General features: G+C 43.8%; 2 protein-coding genes and 1 long non-coding RNA gene across 5 annotated transcripts; 1 reads left to right on the forward strand and 2 right to left on the reverse strand.

Annotated features, from left to right (window-relative positions):
- Positions 1-59: 59 nt before the first annotated feature.
- SRGN (serglycin) lies at positions 60-2,626 on the reverse strand. The gene is made up of 3 exons (XM_079311955.1): positions 2,376-2,626; positions 522-669; positions 60-382 (listed from the first exon to the last, which is right to left on the reverse strand). The coding sequence occupies exons 1-3, from the start codon at positions 2,464-2,466 to the stop codon at positions 169-171; spliced, it is 453 nt and encodes a 150-aa protein (XP_079168081.1). The 5' UTR covers positions 2,467-2,626; the 3' UTR covers positions 60-168.
- LOC306804849 lies at positions 677-19,626 on the forward strand. Its single transcript, XR_013775016.1, has 3 exons — positions 677-1,022; positions 8,220-8,330; positions 18,651-19,626. It is a non-coding gene; the product is annotated as an uncharacterized lncRNA (long non-coding RNA).
- Positions 12,436-23,421, reverse strand: KIFBP (kinesin family binding protein). Of its 3 annotated transcripts, none has more exons than XM_079311952.1 (7): positions 23,034-23,421; positions 20,357-20,455; positions 17,231-17,310; positions 16,927-17,110; positions 15,799-15,883; positions 14,537-14,646; positions 12,436-13,857 (listed from the first exon to the last, which is right to left on the reverse strand). In XM_079311952.1, exons 1-7 carry the CDS (start codon positions 23,382-23,384, stop codon positions 12,979-12,981), a joined length of 1,788 nt encoding a protein of 595 aa, XP_079168078.1. In that variant the 5' UTR covers positions 23,385-23,421; the 3' UTR covers positions 12,436-12,978. The 3 variants fall into 3 exon arrangements, with proteins under 3 accessions (XP_079168078.1, XP_079168077.1, XP_079168079.1); XM_079311951.1 differs by having other exon boundaries at positions 14,537-14,649; positions 23,034-23,420; XM_079311953.1 differs by lacking the exon at positions 20,357-20,455 and having other exon boundaries at positions 14,537-14,649.
- Between the last annotated feature and the right edge of the window lie 326 nt (positions 23,422-23,747).

Consider the following 23,747-nt stretch of genomic DNA (forward strand, 5'->3'; position numbering starts at 1 on the left):
ACACAAAGAGGCAGTTCAGACAGAACAACAACGCTTTTAGTAAGTGAAAAGAGCAAAGATCTTAAGGCAAAGTTTTTATTGATGCTGGTTTAGAACCATTTCATGGCTGTCGGGTCAGGCTCTGGGGAAGAGGCGAGGGAGCGGCACATGAGGACGGCGTCTCCAGCCCTAGAGGAGCAGATCCTCCTCAGACAGCTTTTCCTTCAGCTCGGAGCCTCGCAGGTTCTCCAGGAAGACAGGCAGCTTCGCCTCGGAGAAGTTGTCATTGTCACCAAGCCCCGACCCGGAGGCTGGCTCTGCTTCCACCACGGCGTTGGACCCAGAGCCGGAATCCTCATCCGAGAGAGGGAATATGTCGCCCAGCTCCTGGTATCTCTTCATCCTGAAATGCAGAGCGGCAATTTTCTCTCTTAGACAAACACATCAAAGCCTCTACAGTACCGTGGGCGAGCCACGCAGTGACAGGACTGTCAAGGCGGGAATAATACGTTTTGGGGTACTAACATTAGTGACAAACTTACAAGGACGGGTCTGCCATGGGAGGAAGGATCCTGTTGGCCCCACCGGTGGGCATGTAAAACCAGGGCCCCTTCTCCTCGATGCAGTTAGCACTCCAGGCATCGGGCCGGCACCTCACCCTCTTGTACCTCGCCCTCTGCAGGGGAGCACCTGATGGAACCAGCCACACATTGCCCATGAGGACCAGGACATTTTTCACCAGGTCCTGTGAACCTCATGAACACCTAATAAGGCTTAAAGGAGCGGATCGAAGTGGTTCGTGTGGCCCTGATTGCTCAACCTCCGGAAAAGTAGAGTTACTCTGAAGACTTGTTTTAAAATGGCTGCTGACATCCTAAGTGGTGATAGTCAGAGACATCAGGCATGTCTCACATACAGCAGCAGGATGTCCATGAAAAATCCCTGGGAATCCCCTCACTCACAGCACCAGGAAGTCCATGGGAAACCACTGCAGTCACAGCAAGGCTCATCCCAGCTCAAAGTATGGCACCTTGAAGGTGAAGGTATGTGAAAATAATGTGAAAACCTCCGGGGGCAAAGCACCCAGCAGAGAGCTGGTTTCTGTGCTGTCCTTCCTCTGTTGGCTCCAACTCTGCCCCTTCCAGTTCAATGGGCTGGAGATTGGTGAGAAACTCAAGGTGTGCCACGGGAGCAGATTTGGGGTTTATGTAGGCTCTGGGAGCACTTGCCAGAGGAGAGGACAGTTCAGGTGTCTCGTAAACACAACAAGGTTTTGTAAACCCAGGTTTTCTGGTGCTCCCTAGGTGCCTCACTGGGGCTGTCACTGGCAATGGGGGTCTTCAAAATATACCAAAATGACAAACTAAGGATCAGAGCAGTGACATTTCGTCCTTCCTCTTTGTCTCGTGTAATTAATTTGTTCAGAAACCTCCTGGTGCATTCTCAACCTGTTGGCATTTTATCTATTTTTTTTCCTCACTTTCTTGGGAATATCTTTCTGTAATTACACTTCTCTATTGCCCTATATATTTCCATAATGTACTGGATGACTTTCAGCTACCTCCTACACTCTTCTGTAAAAGAGAAAAGATCTCACGGGTGTAATTTCCTGCTGCTTCTACAGTATATTCCTTTTTCATACTTATTTTCTTCTCCTCACCTATTATTAAGAAGGTTTATAATAATAACAGTGGCAACAAAATAAACAGCTGCATCTGAAAATTTTGCAAATACATAACACAGATCGAGCAGGCCATCATCCCTCAAAGATCAGCCTCAGGGTGGTAATGCATAATGAGAGCCTGTCAGTATCACAGCATTGGTTTGTGGACAAATTACACTCTGCAGCTTGAAGAGCAGTTTTTCTCTCACAAGAAACAAATCCACAGGGCACAGTATCATGAATCAATATTTCCCTTTTGTCATTTTAGCGGCGTATGGTGCAATATTTTACAGAATCAACCGTTTAGTTTCCTCACACTTACAACTAGTTTCCTTTCCTGCTTCCCCCAGAAAGCAGCCCGTAGGAGTTATGACATGGGAACTGTTACATACAATGCCTGTAACCCCATAACTGAGTAACAGCAGTAACCAGACCTCTATGAAAGGGACATTTAGAAAAATACATATTGAGATATGAAGACTGAAAACATGCATACACGCAACAACATATTTTATGAAGTTTTGTCTCAATAATTTAAATGCTCCAACTGCAGAAAGCATGTTTTCTTGTCATTCCCCCTCCAGAAAAAGGAAACATTAGCGAAACAGACTTTCTGAGAAGGTCTCAGTACCCCCAAAAGAAGGCCAGTTTGTAAAATTCAGAGGCTGCTTACTTGGCCTCCACCGCCTAGCCCAGAAAGAGGATTATTGAGAGAACAACCAGCCCGTTTTACCTTGTGCTGTGTATCCCACAAAGAGGATTAAACAAATAGCCAGGAAAATCCTCCCGTTGCATCTGATAAGGAGCTGCATTTTGGCTGGCATCCCTCTGCTCGCAGCCGGCCTTCACCACAGCTTCACTCCTCAGAAATAAGACGGGGCGAGCAGATCGACTTTTAGAAAAAGTTTCCAAAACCTCAAACCCAGCCCATAACCTGCGTCATCACTTCCTGATTGACGGGAGTGAGACATGAACAGAAAAGCCCAGCACTGTGGCCTTCCTCCCTTCATCAATCCAAATTAAAAGTTCCTCTGCCTCCATCTCCTGTTTTGCCCGAGGAGGAAAGCAAACCCAGGACCCAGCAGCTGGACTGAAGGTGGTGCTGCAGGCAGCTTGTGGTCAAGGCACGCATCCCACCCAGCCTCTGTCCGATGCTGAGAGGCCTCCAGGGTGAAAAAGCAGTGCTTAATGTTCCCTGATTTTCAGTCAACTGCATTTTTGCATTGGCACTGGTGCTGCTTTTCCCTGCCTCAAGCCCACACCAGCCTGCCAGATGGGTTAGAAGCCAGCTACTCTCAGTCACTACGTGTTTCACCGACTGGGGAATCATCTTTTTCCACAGAAGTAAATTATCTCTGGAATCTCATGCCAGGCTTGGGTGGTTTTTTGTTGTTTTGGTTAGGATTTTTTTTTTTTCTGAAGACAGAATCATAAATATTCGCAGTAGAAATGAAAAAATAAATGTATAAAGTTAGGTAATATACTCTGATAGAAACATATCAACTCCTTTCTGGAAGGGCAAAGGCAATTTGCTTGGCCGGATCATCATTGTGTGGTGCAAATGCTCCAGGGAATGTGGCAAAGGGTTTGGATCACATGTGGGTCCACAAGGCACACATCTGAAAAGCCATGAAAGCTCTTATATAGACAAATAAATAGAAGCTGCCTTTCAGCTGCCTCATACCTTTGGCTGGATTAAACCAGGGTGAGTTCACTTAAGAAGAAATGACAAACAACGAGGTTACCAAAGCAGTGGAGGAGGTTTTTCTCAGTTGTATGGAGTGCTGCTGGATTAACTGGGGCACTGACATGTGCAGCACCTTGGTCTGGTCCTGGGGCTGATAGAGTGCAAATTGTCTGTGGTAAATCTATTTTTATGTGGTGGAAAGTCCACAGAGGCCCCCAGTGAGGATCTGGGCTGAGTGGTGACTTTCCCCAGGGCATGGTGTTTCACCAAACCTCATGAAGCAACAGAAGAGACTCCAGCAGCTCCCTCCAGGCTGGGATTTACCGCTGAGGGATCAAGTTGCTGTTCAGCTTTGTGAGTCTCTGCACACGGGGTTTTTTTCTCTGGCACGGGAAAAATAGGAGATTTAAACCAAGCAGGTGTGAAATGGTTATTCTTACCACCCTCGTTTCCACTTTGTATTTTTAGCACTAACTCTTTCTTTTCTTTCTTTTGTTTGAGGCAGTGCTCAGCATCAATAGGAAGCTGTGCAAACACGTGAGGGAGATGATCAACCTCCACTTGCTGGAGGCTGCAGAAACCATCCCTGCGATAGCACCTCTCACTTTCCACTGATCACAGGTACACACTGACCCTTTCCACACCCCTCCACTGTGCACAAACAACCCCTGTGGGAGAAGGCAAAACTCCACTGGCTATTTTTGTCCTTCCCACCAGCCCAGGGCATTTTCCACCATAGCACTCATGGAAATGGGATCCAGGCAGAGCAATGCCCACCAGGTCATGGGAACTGGGGGTTCTGCAGGAATCAGGAGAGCTGCAAATCCCCTATATCTGGCAGAGGATCTCACAGAGCTCAGTTATCTGTCTTGTACCATCAGCTGATGAGAGAACTTGTAGCATTGGCAGTTTTGCCACACAGTTTTATTATTTTTTTCCTGTGTCTGCAACACACCCCAGGAAATGAGATTTCTTTACAATTGGTAGCTGTGGGAAGTCCAAAGCAAATGTTTCACCCCTATCTCACATGCATCTGTGTAACAGGGCCCTGAAGGCTGCAGGGAGGGTCAGCCTGCACCCATCTCCTGCCCTGCTGCTCTCTGCCAGTGCCCACACCCCTCTGCACTTGGCAAGTTAAGAGTTTTCCACCTTCCTACAAACATGGAAGTGATTGGAGACCTGGATCTGAAAGAGTCTGGGATGTGTAGGTATTAAAAGTAAAGCATGCCCTTTGTGGAGTGTTGTGGGATGCCCAAGGAACACTGTCTGAAGACCACTCAAGACTTACAGTGAAAGTAATCAGCTCTGATTTTAAAATATCTCATTTTGGGCTAGTGGCCACAAACTGCTGAAAGTTACAAGCTTTCTTTTTTTTTTTAAACAGAGAGCAGCGCATGAGCTGAACTGTATTGGAACACTAACCTTGAAACGTGCCATGGCATGACTATCAGAGTTTAAAAGAAAAAGGATTTTAAGTTAAATATTTTAAATCTGCAGAGGAGAGCACTGTCACCATACCAACATCAGCTACCTCAAATTTGCCTTCCATAAACTGTGAGGAAAATTCACAGGATCATGTTCTTCCTGCATAGATCCTGTGTTGTAAACTGAAAGATTAAATATTCCAACAGAACAGGCCTACAAAAAGAGGCAAATAAATGAGGAGCAGGCATTTGAGAACACAATTTGCTCCTGGATCCTTGCTTACAACTCTTGCACTGAAGTACTGCCATTATTTTCAAATCAGATGCAAAGCAGATTTTTTAACCTGCAAAGCTCTTATTTGCATTTTTTTAAAGCGTTAATTTGGGGTGTGGGAAGCAGGTGGAGGGAGAAGGCTGCCTGGACACTGTGCACCCAGACCCCTGAGCAGACACCCAGAACTTTCCATTACATGCCTGAAAAATCTGGGAGTAGTCTTTAACTACAATAAACACTTCAAAATCTAAAGTGCTGTATGTCCCAGCTGGCCTCAGGAGTAATCACTAATTTAGTGACATCACTAAATGTGGACCACACTGCAGGAGTGCCTGGCACGAGAACATGCACTCTGCTGACAAGGGCAGAATATAGGGCTAAAGAAAAACCCAGCAGAAACCCAGAGGGGCATGACAGGGGTGTTTCAGCCAGCTCTTTGGACATCAACCCTTCTCTGCTCCAGCCCAGCTAAATGCTGATGGAGCAGATTGGTCCAGAGGAGTGATCTGGCACAGCAGTGTCAGGTCACTCCCTCTGCTACTTTTCCTCAGCAGACAGCACAGGTTTACTTTGCAGCTATTCCTGACAGGCAGACAGATGGACAGAGAGACTCCCATGGGTGCAGGGGCACCAAAGTCCTGGTGCTTATCAGTGAGGTCCACAGGCAAGGCACTATCTGTACAGGCAGGGTCCTGATAAAGCAGTTTCCCATTGTCAACTGCTCAGCAGTCAGATAAACCCTAACTGCTGTGGGGTTGCTCTGTTTTCAGGTCAGGTTTTCCCCTGCCTTAGCTGATAGGAGCTCAGCCCTGGCTTCCATGGGAATCCAAGCTGACCCTTGCAGCCCTCAAACACTCATCTCCATGGAGCAGCAAAGCCAGCAGCCAGCAGCCAGCAGGAGGGGTCCTGAAGCACTGGGCTCTGCTCAGCTCTTTATTTGCTCTGCTAAGAAAATAAAGTACATATTTTGTACAGGTCACTGCTCTGGGGAGCAGCTGGTACAGAAAAGGCTACATCTGATACAAGGAGAGCTAGAAACAAGAGTGAAGAGAGAATGATGGCAACAGAAATAAAAAAGTAAGGAACAGACAGCACAGGGGAGAATATCTGAATGGCAGCTGGGTTTAACACAAGGAGCATTCGTTTTGCCCATCTTGCTTTTTGGGAAGGCAGAACAGTTTTCTTCCCTGACACTCACTGCTGAGACCTGGATATCCAGCAGGCCCTGAGCACATTGGTCCATCTCAAGAAGAGTACCCACGAGCTGCCCTGTTAAATGCCCAAAACCCCCTTTGGTGCCCTTCAGAACTGAACTCCCCTCCAGGCAAGGAGTCTAAATTTAAGGATGCCTTTTGCCACCAGCTCGTGTTCAACTAACCAACCAGTGGGAACTGAAAGCAAAAATCTCTCCTGCTTCAAAATAGCAAAGAGCTGGCAGCCCAGAGAGAGAGGTTTGGGTCCAGCTGTGAGGATTTCTAAATCCTGCCCTGAGTAAAAATTAATTATTAACCTTGGGTCACATCTGAGCTCAGCACCTGACCCGTGTTCACCCCTGCACCCAGAGCATCACAGCCCAGGCAGCACAAGGGGTCCCTCGGCCTCTCATGCCTCCACCTCCCTCCTCTGAGGGCAGTATCAGGGCCTGCTCCATGCAGATAAGATTTGGATCTTGTAAGGAAGCACCCACTTTTATCACAGAAATCAGGCACTCACTGCCATCTAGATCTCACAGAAGAACAGCCTCTCCTTTCTTCCCATGGTGAAAGTCAGTAAGTGCAGGGGGAGATCTTTGCTGGAAAGCTGTGTCAAGATCAGGCACAGCTGCTGACAGACAGGAAGCTGCCAACAACCTTTTCCCATCAGCAATCTCCCCTCTCTCCCAGAAACCTTAACCAAGCAACAGGCCCATCCTTCAGGTGGAAAAAGCAGCTTTCCTTGCTGCTGGGAGTGCTGATGCTTTCTGCTTCCACCTGCTGAAGCATGGTGCAGCAGGAGGTTTTGGCTGGCAATTTCAGGACTAGGGTTTAAAAGAAATAGCTTGTTAAGACATGCCACAGCACCCAGTCTCTGGTTACTGATTAGGGAGGCAATTTCAGCCTCCCTGACTATCCTTTAAAACTCCATGCAGAGCAGCAACAGCCCTGCAGTGCAAGCAGGACCTGCACAGTGGAGCAAGGGGTCATGCAGGATTTGTTGGGAAAATACCCCTAAACCCAGAAGGAATCAACAAGGGAGAGAAGGGTGGTGGGACAAAATGTTTTCAAGGCAGAGCCTGGTGCCCTGTTCCTCTACTGCTTCTCAGGGAATGTTTTCACTGTTAGCCAGTTGGTGTTGCTGCATATGTTACTAGTTCAAGCTCAGCTACCCAGGAGTTAGATACAGCTTATTTCAGATGGTTCCTCCAGCACAGGACAACCTCACAGGAGTGAGCTACTCAGCAACTTTTACATACTTTTCGTCAACCCTAGGCTCTTGCCCATAGATCCACTCCAAGCAGCTCACCTTGCCTCTACTGCCTGCACAAGTGCAAAACTTATTTCTATGTACAAGCACCACTGGGGGCGCAGACAAACTTCACCTCATGTGTAGGGAGAAAGGACATCAGTAAATTTTAGAAAAATGAAGAGAACAGGAAGCAGTGATTCTGCTGTGGAGGTCTCCCCATGAACCAGGCCTGCTTCTCCCATCCTGTGTGTAAAGTGGAGCAGAGCTGGTGTTTGGGCTCCAGTTAACCAGCCTGGAGTTGTAGTTTTGTGATATTCCCTGAATTGTTGTGGAAAGAGGTGAATTAAAAGAGAACAGGATTTTCTTTTTTTTTTCATATCAACCAAAGGAGCTGGGCATTTCTTAGCTAGTTTTAAGCACATTGATTTAGTAGAAGCATCCTTTTGTTTCAAAATGTGACAGAAGAAAAAAATGAGGAAAAGCAGGAAAATCAGACCTACCACAGGAGCCTCTCCCCAGCAGGACTGGCACTCCCCAGTTCTCCAAGCTCTTTTTGAAGGATCTGCTCCATTCTGTCTGCATGGATGTTGCTGCAGCATGAAGCAACAGACTCCAAACTCCCCAGGTTCAGAAACTGCAGTGCTGACAAAGCTGCTCTGCCCCCTTTCAAGATGAGCACATCCCTTTTGAAAAGCATAAATTGCATTAACTAAGAAAAAAAGATCTTCTGTCTTTGCTTACTTCCAGGACGCAGGAGTCAGTCAGCAGGGAAAGCTGAAGCCTGGGGCAAGATTCATCTCATCCAACATTTCCAGCAAAGGGAGCAGCAAGGGAGGCCAGGACAGGCTGCCCAGGGAGGTGAGAGTCTCAAGACCCTTGCACTTGCAATACCTTGTGCCTTTGCAGAGAGAAGCAAAATATGTCTTTCCATGAGCCCTATGTAATTTGGCAGCTCATTACCATAAGAAAACACTAAGGCAAAGCACATGGAGGCATTAAAAATATTTGATATCTATTGCCAGAAGTTCCAGATGTGGGCAGCAGGATGGACAGCAGTGTCTGATACTTACCAGGTGTCAGTGCACAAGCCATTAGCAAGTATTTGATTTCAAAATAAACTTTTCTAGCAGGGGATTATGTTGGGGTTTTTGTCCCCTCCTTGTCTGCAGACCATGTGGTGGCAATCAGATGCAGTATCTCAATTTCTGTCTCCTTGTCTGCACTAGAAATCCCCCCTAGGGCATCACTACCTCTACTATTTAACAGTCCTGGCATTGTGGTGGGAGGAGGCTCTGGGCCCCCCGACTGCATTCTCTCATGGGCTGCTGTGAAACCTCTCTGGTGTCAGCTGAACCCACAGGCAATGCAGAGAGTGGTTTGAGACCCTGCCTGGGAACTCCTTGCTCTTGCTTCATTCCAAGACACTTAAGTATGCAGAAAATAATTTTGTTCGTTCCCTTTTTTGTTTACCCCGTGCATTTCACCCACTGATTTCAGAGTAACTCTGACACAAGCACTTTGTACTCCTTTTACAGAATTCAGACTAACACCAGCTCACCAATGCCTATCCCAGTCTTTCACAGATCACTCATCCATTTCCTCTTTGCTTCTGCAGAAACTTGCATTAAAAAACTCAGAGAAATCCTTGTATCCCAGGCCAATGCCAACTAGTAAATCTCTTTCACAGCAACAATGAGCATGTAAAAAAGACTTTGCTGTATTTTGTGCACACCAGATGCCAAAAGTTCAAGCACTAGCTATTTAAAACATTGCTATAAACACCCAAATTATTAAAACCTTTGATGTTAAGTCACCACTTTTTCAGTCACTTCTCCCTAAACAAACAGCATCACAGACATTTTCTGTTCTGAATGGAAGCAACACATTTTCCAAAGGTGCTGTGTTTCATATCCCAACAGTCTGCCTGCCTCTTCAGCTCCAAAGGCACAGCCAAACAATGGTTTTGGAATAAAGGCAGCCAGGCAGATGGTCCTCATCAGGAAACTGCTGGTTTTGCACCTACCTGTGACAAGGAAGAGTTAGAAATCACCAAACTGCAAAATGAGAAAGCACGAGCAGGCACTTTGGACAGAGCTCGTGGGAAGTACGTAAAAGCACTTTTCAAACCAAAAATTAATCATTTGTAGCAAGCTCTAAAATAGCCACAGATGTTGCAATACAAGAGGAAAGAAAGTTGACAAATGCTTCTCGCCACAACTTTATGCACTTGGCTTGATTGTAACAGTCTTCAGTTCTCTAATTTCAGGACTACAGAAGGCTTTGCTGCCTGATGAGCTAAGTCTTTCTTTGCAGGACTACATCTGGGCATCTTATAATGAAAAATTCCACAGATAACATCCAGGTAACACCACCTATCTCAGCCTTTTTATAGAAACATACAAGTAAAGGTCATCTTTGCCCTTTCAGTGCTGAGTGAAAGAGCTAATCAGGCTCCCACAGCACTCCTGGACGTGGAAGCACAGCAGTAATCACACCCAGCACGAGCACTGCACCATGTGCACACAGAAAAGGAAACCATCCACACCGAGCCTGTCCTTGCTGGGGCAGGACCAGAACTCCCCACCCAGGAGCTCTCAGCAGCACAAATGAAGCGAAACAGCCCCAGGAGCTTCTGCCACACCCCTTGCAACACAGGGGACCTGCTTTCCTGCTGCTAAGGGGAAGTGAGGGCTTGCTTCTGCCCATGCCTCAGTGCTTCAGATGTCTGAAGAGCAGCAGAGCCCCTCGAGAAAAAAAAAGCAAAGAGACTGCTCAGACACCCTTGTAGGGAGACAGTTTCTTTTTCTCACAAATTACTGAAGCACAGCACAACCATCCCCATCACTCCATATCATAACACCTACTATATCTCCAGCCAGCATAAGAATTAAGTGATTCAATTAAACCAAAACTGGTTTTAACCAAACCAGACCACTTCTCATGAGTGTTGGATGCTGTTTGAAGAAGTACAGTGAGGTTATAGCTCTGATCTCACACTTGACAGGAATTCTGCACAAACTTAGACTTCTTGTAAATCTTGCTGCTTTATGCTGGCTAAGGAGAAAGAACTAGTGGAACAACAAAAAGGAGGTTTCAGTTGTGAGACTTTTTTGCTGTACAGAAAGAAATAGAAATGCAGGTTAAACAGAGTTCACAGGAACCTAATCTTCAATTAATCTTTGAAATAAATGCCTGACCTCACACATACTTTACAGTTAAAACTCAACATTCCTGAAGGGAGCTTTGCTGCCTAATCCAACAAGCTCCCCACCTCCTTTTTTTTTTTTTTTTAAACTAAATACACAATCTTACATAAGTTCATTCTCTCAAAACATTGAACAAACAGGAATTATTCAAAGGGTTTCCTTAAAAAGACATGCCTTAAAAGAAGCACAGCATAGTACTGAGCATTTGTGCTGAGCATCTGGCACGATGCAGTCTCCAGTAATAAAATATAATTAGCTGGCAGAAGCCTTGAACATTTAGTCTAGGAGATGAGCTGGCATAATTGGTTTCTGTAATTCCATATGCATTTATATGAAGTATATTTTCAAAAAAGCTGGAAAGCTAAAGTATTCTGGGTATCTTCAGAGGAGAGAGCTCTCCAAGCCACAGTGCCAATCACAATGATTGACTGAAAAAAACTCTCATTCTTTTTACATCAGGCCTTCTTAACTAAGGACCTATTCTACCATCTGCTGAGCTCTCACTGTGGTTTCCAAGGACTCAGGGCATTTTTCTGCACACCTGATGATGACTAAAATGGATACATCAAATGGTTAAAAAGGATAGATTACCCTGCACTTCATTCAGCTTTTCAGTGTAAAGGTAACTTTTCACACTTTCAGTATTGGAAAGGGGGAGGAAATTATGCTAGGATAGCAAACAAACTATCCTCCAAATTACAAGAAAATAATGATGAGGCAGGCAATCCATGCTCTACAAAATTTGCTCAAAAGGCAAAAGTATAGAAGGAAAAAACACCAAACAACTACTCCAAACACATATTGCTGCCTTCTACTTGAATATGAAACTAAAACCTAGTAGGAAAAAATTTAACCTTTTAGTTTTGGTGAAAGTGCACACTAGCTTCAACTGAAATCAGACAAAAACAATGTGCAGTACAGCCTGCTGAGAAATGCTTCACTGAGAAACTAGAGCTGTCTTACTTTCAAGCCACAGGAAAATCTGAATCAAAGATCTGACTGCAGAAAGGAAACTCCTAGGGGCTGACTAGACAATTATTTAATGAAACAGAACACACACAGGCACGTGCACTCGCTCTCCCCGATGCTACAGGCACACAAGGAGCTGGTCTGGTTTTGAGTTTTGCTGCTGCTCATTTCCAGCACACACTTGTTGGCCTATTTGTTTGTGGTTAGCAGTCTAGCTCACAGAATCCTCTGCAGAAGAGATTTTTGTCACACATTTCAGATATACATGTTTTCCCCTCACACCCCTTAAGCAAACATGTTTCCTCCCCCTCAATTTCCAGAAGAATCCAGTTGTTTTGACTGTTCTCCCCCAATGCCCTCTAGCACTGTGAACACCTTCCCACCCTGCCACTGCTGCACAAAGTCACATTGTCCCTTCATTTGCCCCATGGCCATCATCTCTTACCATGCAGCTGGACCATGTCCTGTGCCTGTATTTCATCTTAAACAAGCCCAGAGAGGTCTCAGTTGCAGCTCCTCCTCCATGGCATCCAGCTGTATTAGGCAAATGTCTGGAGCACAGGACCTGTAACCTGTGAACACTCTACAGTGTATTAAGAGCAGGGTATCTCCTCCCACCACAAAGAAAGTCTGCTGCTTTCTTGCTCTGACTTCTGGCACTACAACTGCTCATGTGTTTTTACCAAAGACACTCTCATGGAATCACTTTCACAACTATTTATTTTGGCCAAAGTTAAAACATGTATCTTAGTAAGACACAGGAAACAGAATTCCAAGGACTCTGAAGAAACATTTAGCCAGATAAGTCCATTTATTGAGCCTCTATCAACTAGGTTTTGGTTAACAAGGGAAAAGAACAACAAACAACATACAAAATAAATACTGAAAACAAGTTCCTTTCACATTGATAAAGGTTTCTGGGGACAAATGTTAGAAGAGAAAATGCATTCTAGTTGGAAGAACGTGCCTCAGGTTTATTAAAAAAAAAATTATCAGAGAAGAAGATACTCTTAAACTATTTTCATACAGCATGACACTGAAAAACTGAATCATACACCAAAGAAAAAGGTGTGAGGGAGAAAAGGTTTGTATTTACATATAGGACACACAGTACAAAGCATTAGCTGGACTTTTACTTTACATTTAGAGTTTATACCATTAGTGTGGGTGAGCTACGGACCAGGAGAGCTCTGAGTTTTTCACAAGGTTACACTAGTGCAGGCTCTAGGTGGATGTCCCTGCAGATACCTTACTTCTATCAATCAGTACAGAATTTGTGCCACAGCACTGGCTTGGACAGGGAACTGTTCTGATAGTGCCTTCTGAAGTATTTACACAAGTGAGGACAGCTTTGCTCTTAGCCTCTCCATGCTTGCTGGAAGAAGATTCACCATCTCCTTACTGAGTTCTAGTTCAGTTTCAATGGCAGGGACAGCATCTGGATACTTCTCACAATAGTCTACCAGAAATGAATAATATTCCAATGATGTCTGCATATTTTCCAGTTGCTTTTTGCTATCTGAAGTAATAAGCTTACCATACAGTCGTGCAATATGAAATTTAGCCACCATTGCAGGGCGAAGAACATCTTCCTCGAGTTTTTCAGGAAACACCTTATCCGGGTTCCTCAAAGAATCCAAGAACAGTTCGTAATATTTGATTGCGAACTGAGCCAGAGAATTAATTTTTTTAACTGTGTGCGAGTCTAGCTTCTCTAACCTGTTCCCAATAGCTACCTTTAAATCCATCATCTCATAATAGGTGTCAGCCAGCTCACACTGCAGCTGCCTGCGGATCAGCAGGTAGTACTGGGGGTTCAGATCAGTATAGATGGGCTCCAGCATGTCTATCCTACGCTTGTGCATTTTGCAGCGCCTCTCATAGTCTTCTTCAAAGAAAGCAAGCACCTTAAACAAAGCACTGTGATCCTGAACAATTTCAATATGGTCAGTAACATAACCATCAACCTGAAAGAACTCTTTTGCTTCCTGGACATAGTTCTGACCAACCAGGAAGATTTCTCTGGCTTCTTGAAAATCTAAAGGATATATGCTGCTCACTTTCTCCTCCATGGCTAAGACAGAGTCACATATATCACTTGTCCCAAAAAGAACAGCTTTTTTCCTGCCCTTCTCTTTTTCATCCTCTTCTTTTTTCCTTTGGGCTTTAAGTTCCAATTGCCTGTCTGGATCCAGCTCTCCTATGTTATCCTAAAATGAGAAAGCATGCTAATTGAAAACAAATCTGGCTTATAAAGAGAGACTTCACTTGAAGTATAAACTAGTGAGCAACAAGACAAAAGAGAAATCATTGATATACAAGGCCTTATATTGACAAAGGAATCAAGGGGGTTCAGTCTCCCTACCCTGTGTGACAAAATAGCCAAAGGAATAAGTGTTAAGCCCAAAGGCTCTGCTTCACAAAGCATTTCAACAAATGCTGGTTTAAACATCTGAAGAAATACTTAAATGAATTAAGTGAACTGAATCAAATCTGAATTAATTAAATGCTTGAATGAATGAGAACATCAGCACAGAAAACTGTTGCATATTAAGACAATGTTCTTACTAGCAGATAAATAAGAAGGAATCTGTCAAATCAAGCTGCAAGAAAATGCAGCAGAGAGGAGGAAAATTTGTGCAGTTGCTGTAAAAGCAATGCACTGATCATTCTACAGAGCTGATACTCTATCTGTACTTATTCTTAAGTGCTGCATTTAAGTCAAAGCATGCCATGAAACACTTGCTACACTGCAAGCACTTGTTGTTTTGCTCACTGGGCAATTTCTAATTCCTTGTTACCAGCTGCAAATTGATTGCTCTTGCAATCACCAAAGCAGACTGAGTTTGGTGTTAGACAATGACAGGCACAGAACAGATTTTCTGTTACCTCAAGCAATTTTCGAGCACTTTGCAGAAGATTCAGGCAATACTTAATCCAACACCTTGCAATTTCAGCTTTCCTCTCTGGAAGGTCCTGTTGGTCTGGCTCTGTTTCATCTGCTGAATGGACATAAACACATAAAAACTAAGAGAAGTCCAGCATTCCAGCAAGACCCTCAAAAGTTATGTGCAAAGAATATCCTTGTATTTAATTTTCCTCATGGCTCAACACATTCTCCATGTTAATTTATGCAATAGTTCTGTAAACTGTCATTTCTGGTAGAAACCTGTATAGATTAACATGCATTTGCCACGTAGGAATTCTGAAAATAAATAGATCATAATGTATCTTCACAAAGACCTTTCACCTTCAAGGTGTTTTACTGCAAAAGGTTTCCAGGTCTCTTTGTAGTAAGAGAAAGAAATCAGGAAAATTCATTTTCTGAGATTGAGCTGTCTGCTCAGGAACTGTTTCTGAGGATGATATGTGCATTTGCATTTTAACAGGCCCCAGACTTGCTACCAAAAAAGTTGACTCATACTTGCTCCCTCTCCACAAATTAAAGCTCTACCAACTGGAAGCTTCCATTTGCTCAGGACAGACATAAAAGTTTGTGCTGTAGGTAAGCAAAGACTGAGTCTAAAACAGAGCACTGACACTATCATGGAACCAACCACAGGTCCTTAAAATTAGTCAGCTCTCTAAAAGTTCCTTCTATTGGTATTCACACTGGACTGCCAAGCTGTTCCTTTGCATCAATGCCCAAACAACAAGGAGGGCAGCTACAACTCCAAAAACAGCCACTGATGAGGCTGCAGCATCCAGCAACAAGAGACAATACAAGTACCTTCTGGATTTGGGGTTTTAAAAGCTGCAGTTTTGCTCCCTCTTTTAAAGCTATTCCCAGGAAGCATCTGGTTTGGCTCACTGAATGACTCTGATCACTGAGGCAAACTGCATTTTTAGCACATATGCAAAACCAAATGGATGAAAAGAGACATTGCCACTGTTGAAGTGGATATTGTTTTAAATTTCACTTTTATTCTGGTATGCTTTCTCAAACACCAGAAACAAGCACTTGGCTTTTTCTCACAGTCTACATGTAGCCAGTCTTGCTTTTCAGAAACACTCAAATTTACTGAAAAGTATTTTAGAAAATTAATGCTGGATTAAGTTTTGTACCTGTTGCTAAACTTCACTTTTAAACATTAACACATAATGATGTTTAATTCACACTCATTTAATTCAAAACTTTTTTATAAACTTACCATCTTCAGCAGATGGCACCTGCCCAGCTTGGCTAAAGATGACACTGGCTGCTGCTAAACAGTGTCGAGCCTCCATGAAGCATTCCTGGGAGAAACAGAAACAGAGCAGCACTTAGAACTGGTGTGAGCAGCTGCTGTCACTTGACCAAAGCCCTCACCTCAGAGAGTGAGAATACATGACCACAAGGGAAATGACAGAACTGACAAGCTCTGGAAGACAGCACAATTTTTCCACACTATCACTGAATATAATATTTACTAACTGTTTTTTTCTGTACAGCCACAACACCAAGCCTTGCCTTTAATATTGGCTGTGCACACTGAACATTTTGACTGTTCTGCTGCCCTGAGGTGAAGGAAGTGATGCCTTGTGGCAAACACTGTCATGGAGTGTTGGTGGAAACCAGCCAGACAAACAAGTCAACACCCCGAGTCAGTGCACTGTTAAATAATTAGTGCTATCAATGCATCAAAAAGATATGGAAATTAGGAGTTACTATTGAAATTAGCATTAACTGCCTTAGGTAGGGCAGCAATCTTTGTAAACATCAGAAAAGAGCATCTAAATAGCCTGGAATGCAGAAATTCCTAAATAAAGCTGAAGCACTTCCTAACAGTAGATTGTTTAGAGTCAGCATGTGGCAAACAGCTACTAACTCACATATTCACTTTCATATTCACATAGGTTCAAACAACTCTTGAGCACATGCTAAGGTACAAAGAATAATAATTTATAGTAAACAATAAGCCATACCTTGGCCCTCAGATGCTTTTTGTTTTCAAACTTTAGTGTAAGAGAACAATATAAAAAATAATTTTAAATTGAATTATTATAACCCCAAAGTTTACATAGGAACACAACATCACATCATTGCTAGTATTTCATTAACCATAGAGCTTTTCTCATGTTTACACCTCTGCTCATCTTCCCCACTGCCATCACCCACCACAGGAAAGCCACCGTGTCCTCTTCAGAAAAAAACCTGACAGATGCTTCATGTCAGAAGACAACTTGTGGTTTTATAGGTGCACATTCTCAATTCATCCTGGAGCCTTGTCTCAAACAGCTGGTTTAGTTGGCAGTTACACTAATGGCACAGCTACAGCAGAAAAGCACTGGGATGTTACCTTGGAGAGATAGTACTGTGACAAAGTGGCAGCATTGCGTGCCCATTCCACTGGGTAGTAGCCACAGTACTCCAGCTGGCGTTTCAGAGTAGTATGGCAATACTGAGCAGCCTTCTCAATCATGTCCAGGTGCTGGTACACTTGTGCCAGGTAATACAGAGTATGTGTGTAGGCTTTTTCAAACCTAGAAAAAAGCCAACAGTCTCTTTAGATTTCTCATTTTTTTCCTGCCTAAACACACTCTTATAGTTCGTTGGGTTTTTTTCCAAGTAATAATAATGTCAGTATGCTGCTTAACACCCACCTTTTGGATCTTTCTTGGTCTGTGAGTTTTTCTTCCTCTGCCATGAAATGTTCACTGGGATCCAGGGGAGGATTTCCATCCTGCAAGGGTACATGGCACATTCAGCAAACTCCATTTCTTACTCTGTGGCACAGTGCTCCCTCTCCTGGCTGCACATCATTTCCCATTTGCCAATCCCAAATTCAACAAGGCTTCATGTAACCACCTCAGTGCCACTTCTCTGCAGCAATTCCACAACACTCAAGAGATTCAGAGGATGGAAGTCACAATTCCACATGGAATGACAAGGTTCACAGCTTGCAGGAGACTTCTGCTTATGTACTCGAAAGTAATGCATGCTGCCTGCACCAGAGATACTCAGCCTGGATTCTACAGGACTCTACTGGGCACCTTTATCTTGTACAATAACCCACTGGGTTCTGAGGCATCATTTTAATACCAAGCACACCTTCAAGTGTGAAATATTCATTTGCCCAGCTGCACTGATCAGCAGCAAGAAAACATCCTGCAGGAAGTAATGCAGAGAACATGAAGTGCAGAGTGCTCAGCAGAGCTGCTGTGAAGGGACTCCCAGTATCCATGAGCTGGCAAGATCATTTACTAAGACAGACAAATGAGACAGCAGACAACATCTTTGGAGGATGAAGCTGCTAAACCTTCCTATCAGGCATAACCTACATGCAAGTTATTAAATGTGGTAGCTCCCATTATTAGAAGCACTTTTTGGTTCTTTAAACCACAAGTTCTGTCAGAATTCTTACAGGGACAACTGTACAGCTTTTGGCATTGCTGTATCCAAATCTGCCTTAAGACAACTGTCAATAATGTTACCAGGCAGCTCACAGGCAACCCTGACAGATTAACATTGCTTATGGCACTGCTTTATTATCCCATTTCCTTTGCAATTGTGAGCAACTTCAGGTGCCACTTCTAAAACACTTCAAATGAAACCATCTTTCAATGAGAGCTTTTCTCCCATTACACAGGGCATCCTGGAGGGTATGCAGCTTGTCTAGCCCTTTCCTAACCCCACTTCCTTTCCCAAAAGAAAGTAAGGCAACAAATAAAAATCAGTTTCAATAAATACTTCCCATGAGTTAATGCAGACTTAGGCAGGAACAGTAATAAGGGCAGAGAATACACTCACTTTACAGGGAAGAACACATACTGTGTTGGTACTTCTTCCCATTAAAAATCCTTGAATGGACTTGTTTAATTTCTTTTAATAAAAGGGTTTTACTCATCTTAAAAAAAATTAACAAATGCACCTGAAACACATAATGACAAATAAACTAAAGCATGTTTAACCTAACAGAGGCATGCAGATTTTTGTATATGACCTTTTAATCTACAGGTTTTTGTTTACACCTAATTAGTTTTTAAGAGGTGAATTTATAATTCTTCCTCTTGTTTCCTCTAGATACAAATGTTCCAACATTTGAAGTAGAGCTACGCCTGCAAAGAAAAGAACTGAAATGACACAGTAAGCAAAACTCTTGCCTCCCTCTTGTATCTACAGATCTATCTCTGATATCAAACCTTATGTCTTTAATTCTCCTCAGAAAGAGCTGTCCAACTCTCCTTTCTAAGTGGATTTCATTAGCACAAGCTCCTTGCCTTGGTTTTGCTTTAGAGGGAAAACCACCCTATCCAATTTGTAAGTTAATTAGACCCTGTCAGTAAACAACTAAATCCACCAACACAGGAAAATGTCTCCATCACTAGCAGTTTACTAAAGTCTCCCTGACATATTATTGTCAGGAAGGCTTCCTGACAGCCTAAAAATGGGGAATGCTAAGAAAATTATATTCATATATTTATAATTTGTGAAAGACAAAAGTTGACATCATTGTATAAATCTGTAGTTTCTTCTAAGAGACAGACTTAAAGCATAGTTATGTTTGACTACATAATGCCTTGAACTGTAAGTGGAAAATAATGTTGGGGGGAAAAATGTGGCAAGCAGTCATGACATACATATAACCCTAGTCAGGCAGCAAAGTCCCAAAAGAAATATTCAGTAACCACTACTAAGAAAAATTTAAAGTTTCAGAAAAATCTGCAGGCCAAATGTGAGGTACCTGGTTGCACTGTAATCCACTATACCATAGCACCAGTTTAATTTCATCATCACTGGAGCAAGTGCCAGAAGCTTTTGGAAGTCATGTGACAGCTGGGGCTGGGTATAAATATCAAAGTTGAACATCAGGAGTTAATGAGAGAGTCTGTAGAGAGATGCAGTATCTCTGGTTAGCCCAGCTGATCCAGAGGGCAGGAATAAGGTGACCAGCTTTTCAGCACAACTGGGGCTTTCTTCTAGATCCATCACCTCTCCTATCACTGCAGGCCAGCATGGCAGCAAAGGTAGAAAGAGGACAGTAACCAACCAATAAAGACTTGCCATTATAAAAATTTCCACAGGTATCACAGGTACTGCAAACCAATTTCATGGTAAAACCTGAATTGAACCTGTAATTTCATGAAACTAAAGTCTGTCCAGCTTTTTCAGCTGTTCTGAGACACAGCTACTGCTTCTTCAAGACCACAAATGATTTTAGTTAACTGTCCTTGAGGCAAGTCAGTGTAGGAACAGCTTTGCAAAGAGCTTAAAAATAGCACAAGGGAGTCTTTGTAGGATACACAGCAGAATCCACAGCTCAAAAGGTTGTTTAATATGCATGAGAGGGTTAGCTGTCTGTGAGATTGTCCTCTTGGATATGGAACTAAACTACTTACCCCTGAAAAACACTGCACAGTCAGAGCAAACCATGTAAATATTAATTTTGTTTCCTTTACCCATTGAAAGCAGTGGACATTTTTATTGCATTTCCAAGATAAGATTTAATAACAGTCCTCATTAAAGCCCAAATTCTACCAGGCATCAACTTTGGATTATTAAAGGGCTTTCAAAAGGGAGCAACATTAATTTCTGTTTTGAAATCAGTAAGTAATGCTCTAATTTGCCTTGCCCTATCCTGCAGTACAACTCATATCACTTGCCAAAAGTATCACAGCAGCCAGCAGAAAGCACAGGAACCCAAAATTCCATTGCATGTTTATTTCAAAGATTTCTTAACCTGCAAAGTGACAAGTAAAGTAAGACCTGCCATGATATTAACACAATACCTCTTTCATGTATTGATTATACAAGGCTTCTGCAGATTCCAGGTAAGTTTGTGCAGTTTCAATTCTATCCCTTTGAGACCACAGGATCCCCAGGCTGTTCTGAAGGTAAAAGAAAAATAAATAGTCATATTCCATTTACATCACACATTCTTTTCCAAACAACTGATCAGTCTTCATCCTTATATATGTGTGTGTTCTAATACAATGGATTTCAAAAAGCAGAAATCATCCCCACACATTTCACTGAGTTGCTCAAAAGGGAGGGGGTTTTCACACAGCAAATTTCACATAAAAAATGCACCTCACAGTCCTCCTCTGTTTACTCTGCTAGATAAGGACTAGTGTGTTCAAATAATCAGCTTTTTCCACAGAGTATGTTCTGCATCCAACTCATGCAGCTTTTACATCACCTACAAATATCATAAAAAGAGACAAGAAATCAGAAATTTGTTAATATGACTCCATAGAAAAAATCAACAGGAAAAAAAAATAGGCTAGGAATGCATGTTTGTATATTTTCAACAATGCAAAGAGATGAAAAGCACCTCTCAGATCCAAAAGTTATAGAGTACTGCCTTCAAATTTAAGTTAAAACAACGTACATATCAACTTACTGCATTTGTGAACCTAACTTTGACAAAATGTGCCTCTAATTTTATTACTAAGATGAAAGTGTTAATAATAATCTATGTCTGATGTGCTCATTTAAACCTAGGCAGTGTTATTACAAAACTCAAGAGGGATAAAAAAACCCCCCAGACTCTTCAAAATAATTAGAATGTGTAGCTGTATGTCAGCCCTGTGTCCCTTTCAACCTCATTCTACTACTTTTATAAGAAAGCACATCACATGTTGTTTATGAACTGAAACACTTTGCCCAAGGCCAAGCAGTGGAAGAGACCAGATTCCATTAGACAGAGACTGGGAAACACACTCTTATGCAAAAAGCTCAGAAATCAGAAGTGAGGCTAAAGAAAGAGGGCCAGGAGGAAAAAGGAATGCTTCTTCCTACAAAACAGCAGTCAGTGCCATGGCAACACACCCCAGACATCCCAGAAGGTGGAGAAGTACTGCCACTGATGACAATCATTGCTATTAAACCAGAAATGGTTTAAATTAAGGACTCAAGCTCCACACCTTAGGACAGTGCCAGGTAACAGCAGACCCTTCAGTGCTGGACCACAGCACCTCACATGCATAACAAACTTCATCCTGCTGCTTCCTGAAAGCCCCAAAACAGTGAATTCACATAGACTTTGGGCTAATGGGCAGAAGAACTGCTTTGCAGCACACCAATTCAGAACCTCTGAGCCACAAGAGCCACACCAGGAACATGTGGGAAGATGTTATCTTATTTCAGCTGGAGCAATCTCCTTACCTTACAAAGGGTAACAGATTTGTAGCAGTGTATCCAAACCCTCAGGCTGAAGGACAAGGAGCAGATGTAACCTCACTGTTCTAGACAATTCAGCTAATTCAACCAGTGTAAGACAAGTCATCCTTTCACTTGCACCTTTCCACTCAGCCCACAATTCCCTGACAGTTTGATGAGGAAGCAAATGGAGCCTTCTCTAATTAGGGCAACCATTTTTGACAGAGATATCTAAATAACTGCTCTATTTAATGTAATGTCTAGAGTCAGATACCTAACTATACACCAGCTACCATGACAGAATGATCAAAGCCATTCTGTGAATCTGCACGCAGCAAGAACTAATTTTGGTAACAGTATTCCCTTCTTCAGAATAAAGGGAAAATATTGTTACTTCAAGCACCAACAAAATTGTATTTACCTATCTGGGACAAAATGCAATACCTTAAAATAAAACAGGCAATGCTAAAAACTAACAATATATCATTTCAGGATAATGCATCAATAAAAGCATCTCACAATATCACTGTGACAACCAACGAGCTAGGGAATCACAAATAAATTCTGGACACAGTAAGATCTTTTTCTAATTTTTTCTTGCACAGCTCTTAAAAGTTTTGTCTCAGTCTGTCCAGAAGAGTGCTGCCTGGAAAGGCTGAGCTGGAACAGAGCAAAAGGAATAAAATAGGAATTTATTGAAAGGATACACCCTGGGAAGTGCAAGAGCCTGGTCAAGGCTACATCCAAATCCAATCCAAGCTGGATCCCAGTCACGAATTTTTACAAAACATGAAATTTTGATTCATCTACATATTGGGGTCAATTATCCAACTACAGCCCCCTGACTTGCCCCCTTTCCCTCGCTGTTGTTTCTGTTTTTTTGGGTACAGCTATCCTTGATTCTCTAGCTAGAAAGGAATTGTTTTGTCTAACTATCCTGTGAAGAGATCTTACTAACACCTAACATGAAGTTTCAGAGTTACACACTAAGCAGCAGAGATTCTGAAAAATACAAAAGCTAAAGCCCGAGGCATCAAGAGCACGTTGCTCTGTCAACACCCAGCTTCAACGAGAACACCCAGAGGCATCGGCAGGAGGCTCAAAACAGAAGATCCCCCCTCCAACAGCCCCCAGCTGTGAAGGATTCCTTCCCCCCGGACGAACCTTAGGCCGGGGCTGTGTGTTCACTACGGTTAAACGAGCAGCACCGTCCGGCCGGGGGAGCGCTCACTGCGGAGCCCCCGGCACAGCCCGCACACCAAGGCCCCGCTCCGCCCCACGGCACCCCTGCGGCTCCCAGCGCACCTGGGCCTGGATGTAGAGGGACACGCAGTCCGGGGAGAGGCGGTGCGGCTCCAGCAGCTGCGTGCAGCGCTGCAGGTGCTCCTCGCCGGCCGACAGCTCCTCGGTGTCCGTGTGGTTGACGCCCAGCTCGTACTCCAGCACGGCCCGCCGCACGGCCAGCACCGCCTCGCCGCCCTCCTCGGCGGCGCTCAGCAGCTGCTTCACCTCCTGCAGCAGCGCCCGGGCGCTGTACTTGGAGCGGTACGGCTCCGTCTCGGGGTCCTTGAGGGACTCCACGGCCGAGAGGGTGCGGGCGGCGCGGAACTTCTCGCACACCGCGGGCCACCCTCCTCCCGCCGCCGCCGCCGCCATCTTCCCGCGCGCCCGGCCCGCCCCGCGCCGCCTGACGCGCGCGCGCCCGGCCCCGCCCACGGCCCCGCCCCTCGGCAGCGCCGTGAGGGAGGCGGAGGAGCGCCCCAAAGGACACGCCGCAAACTGTGCTCAGGGGCTTGACGCCCAGTTTTTCCTAAAAACATTTATTCTAGAACCCGATTTTTAACTCTGCTAGAGAGGCAAGGCGTGTCGCTGTCCCCGTCTGGATGAATTTTGTTCACTCGTACAGCTGAGTTTCCAGACTCAAAGATGCCCTTAGGGGCAGCAGCTACTTGGCTGGGCAGATAAAAACATCTCCCTAAACACCAGTCATTTCAGCAAACATGATTTTTCGCCATCCTC

This window comes from Erithacus rubecula (assembly GCF_903797595.1).
Source record: "Erithacus rubecula genome assembly, chromosome: 9".
In the NCBI taxonomy this organism is placed as follows: Eukaryota; Metazoa; Chordata; class Aves; order Passeriformes; family Muscicapidae; genus Erithacus; species Erithacus rubecula.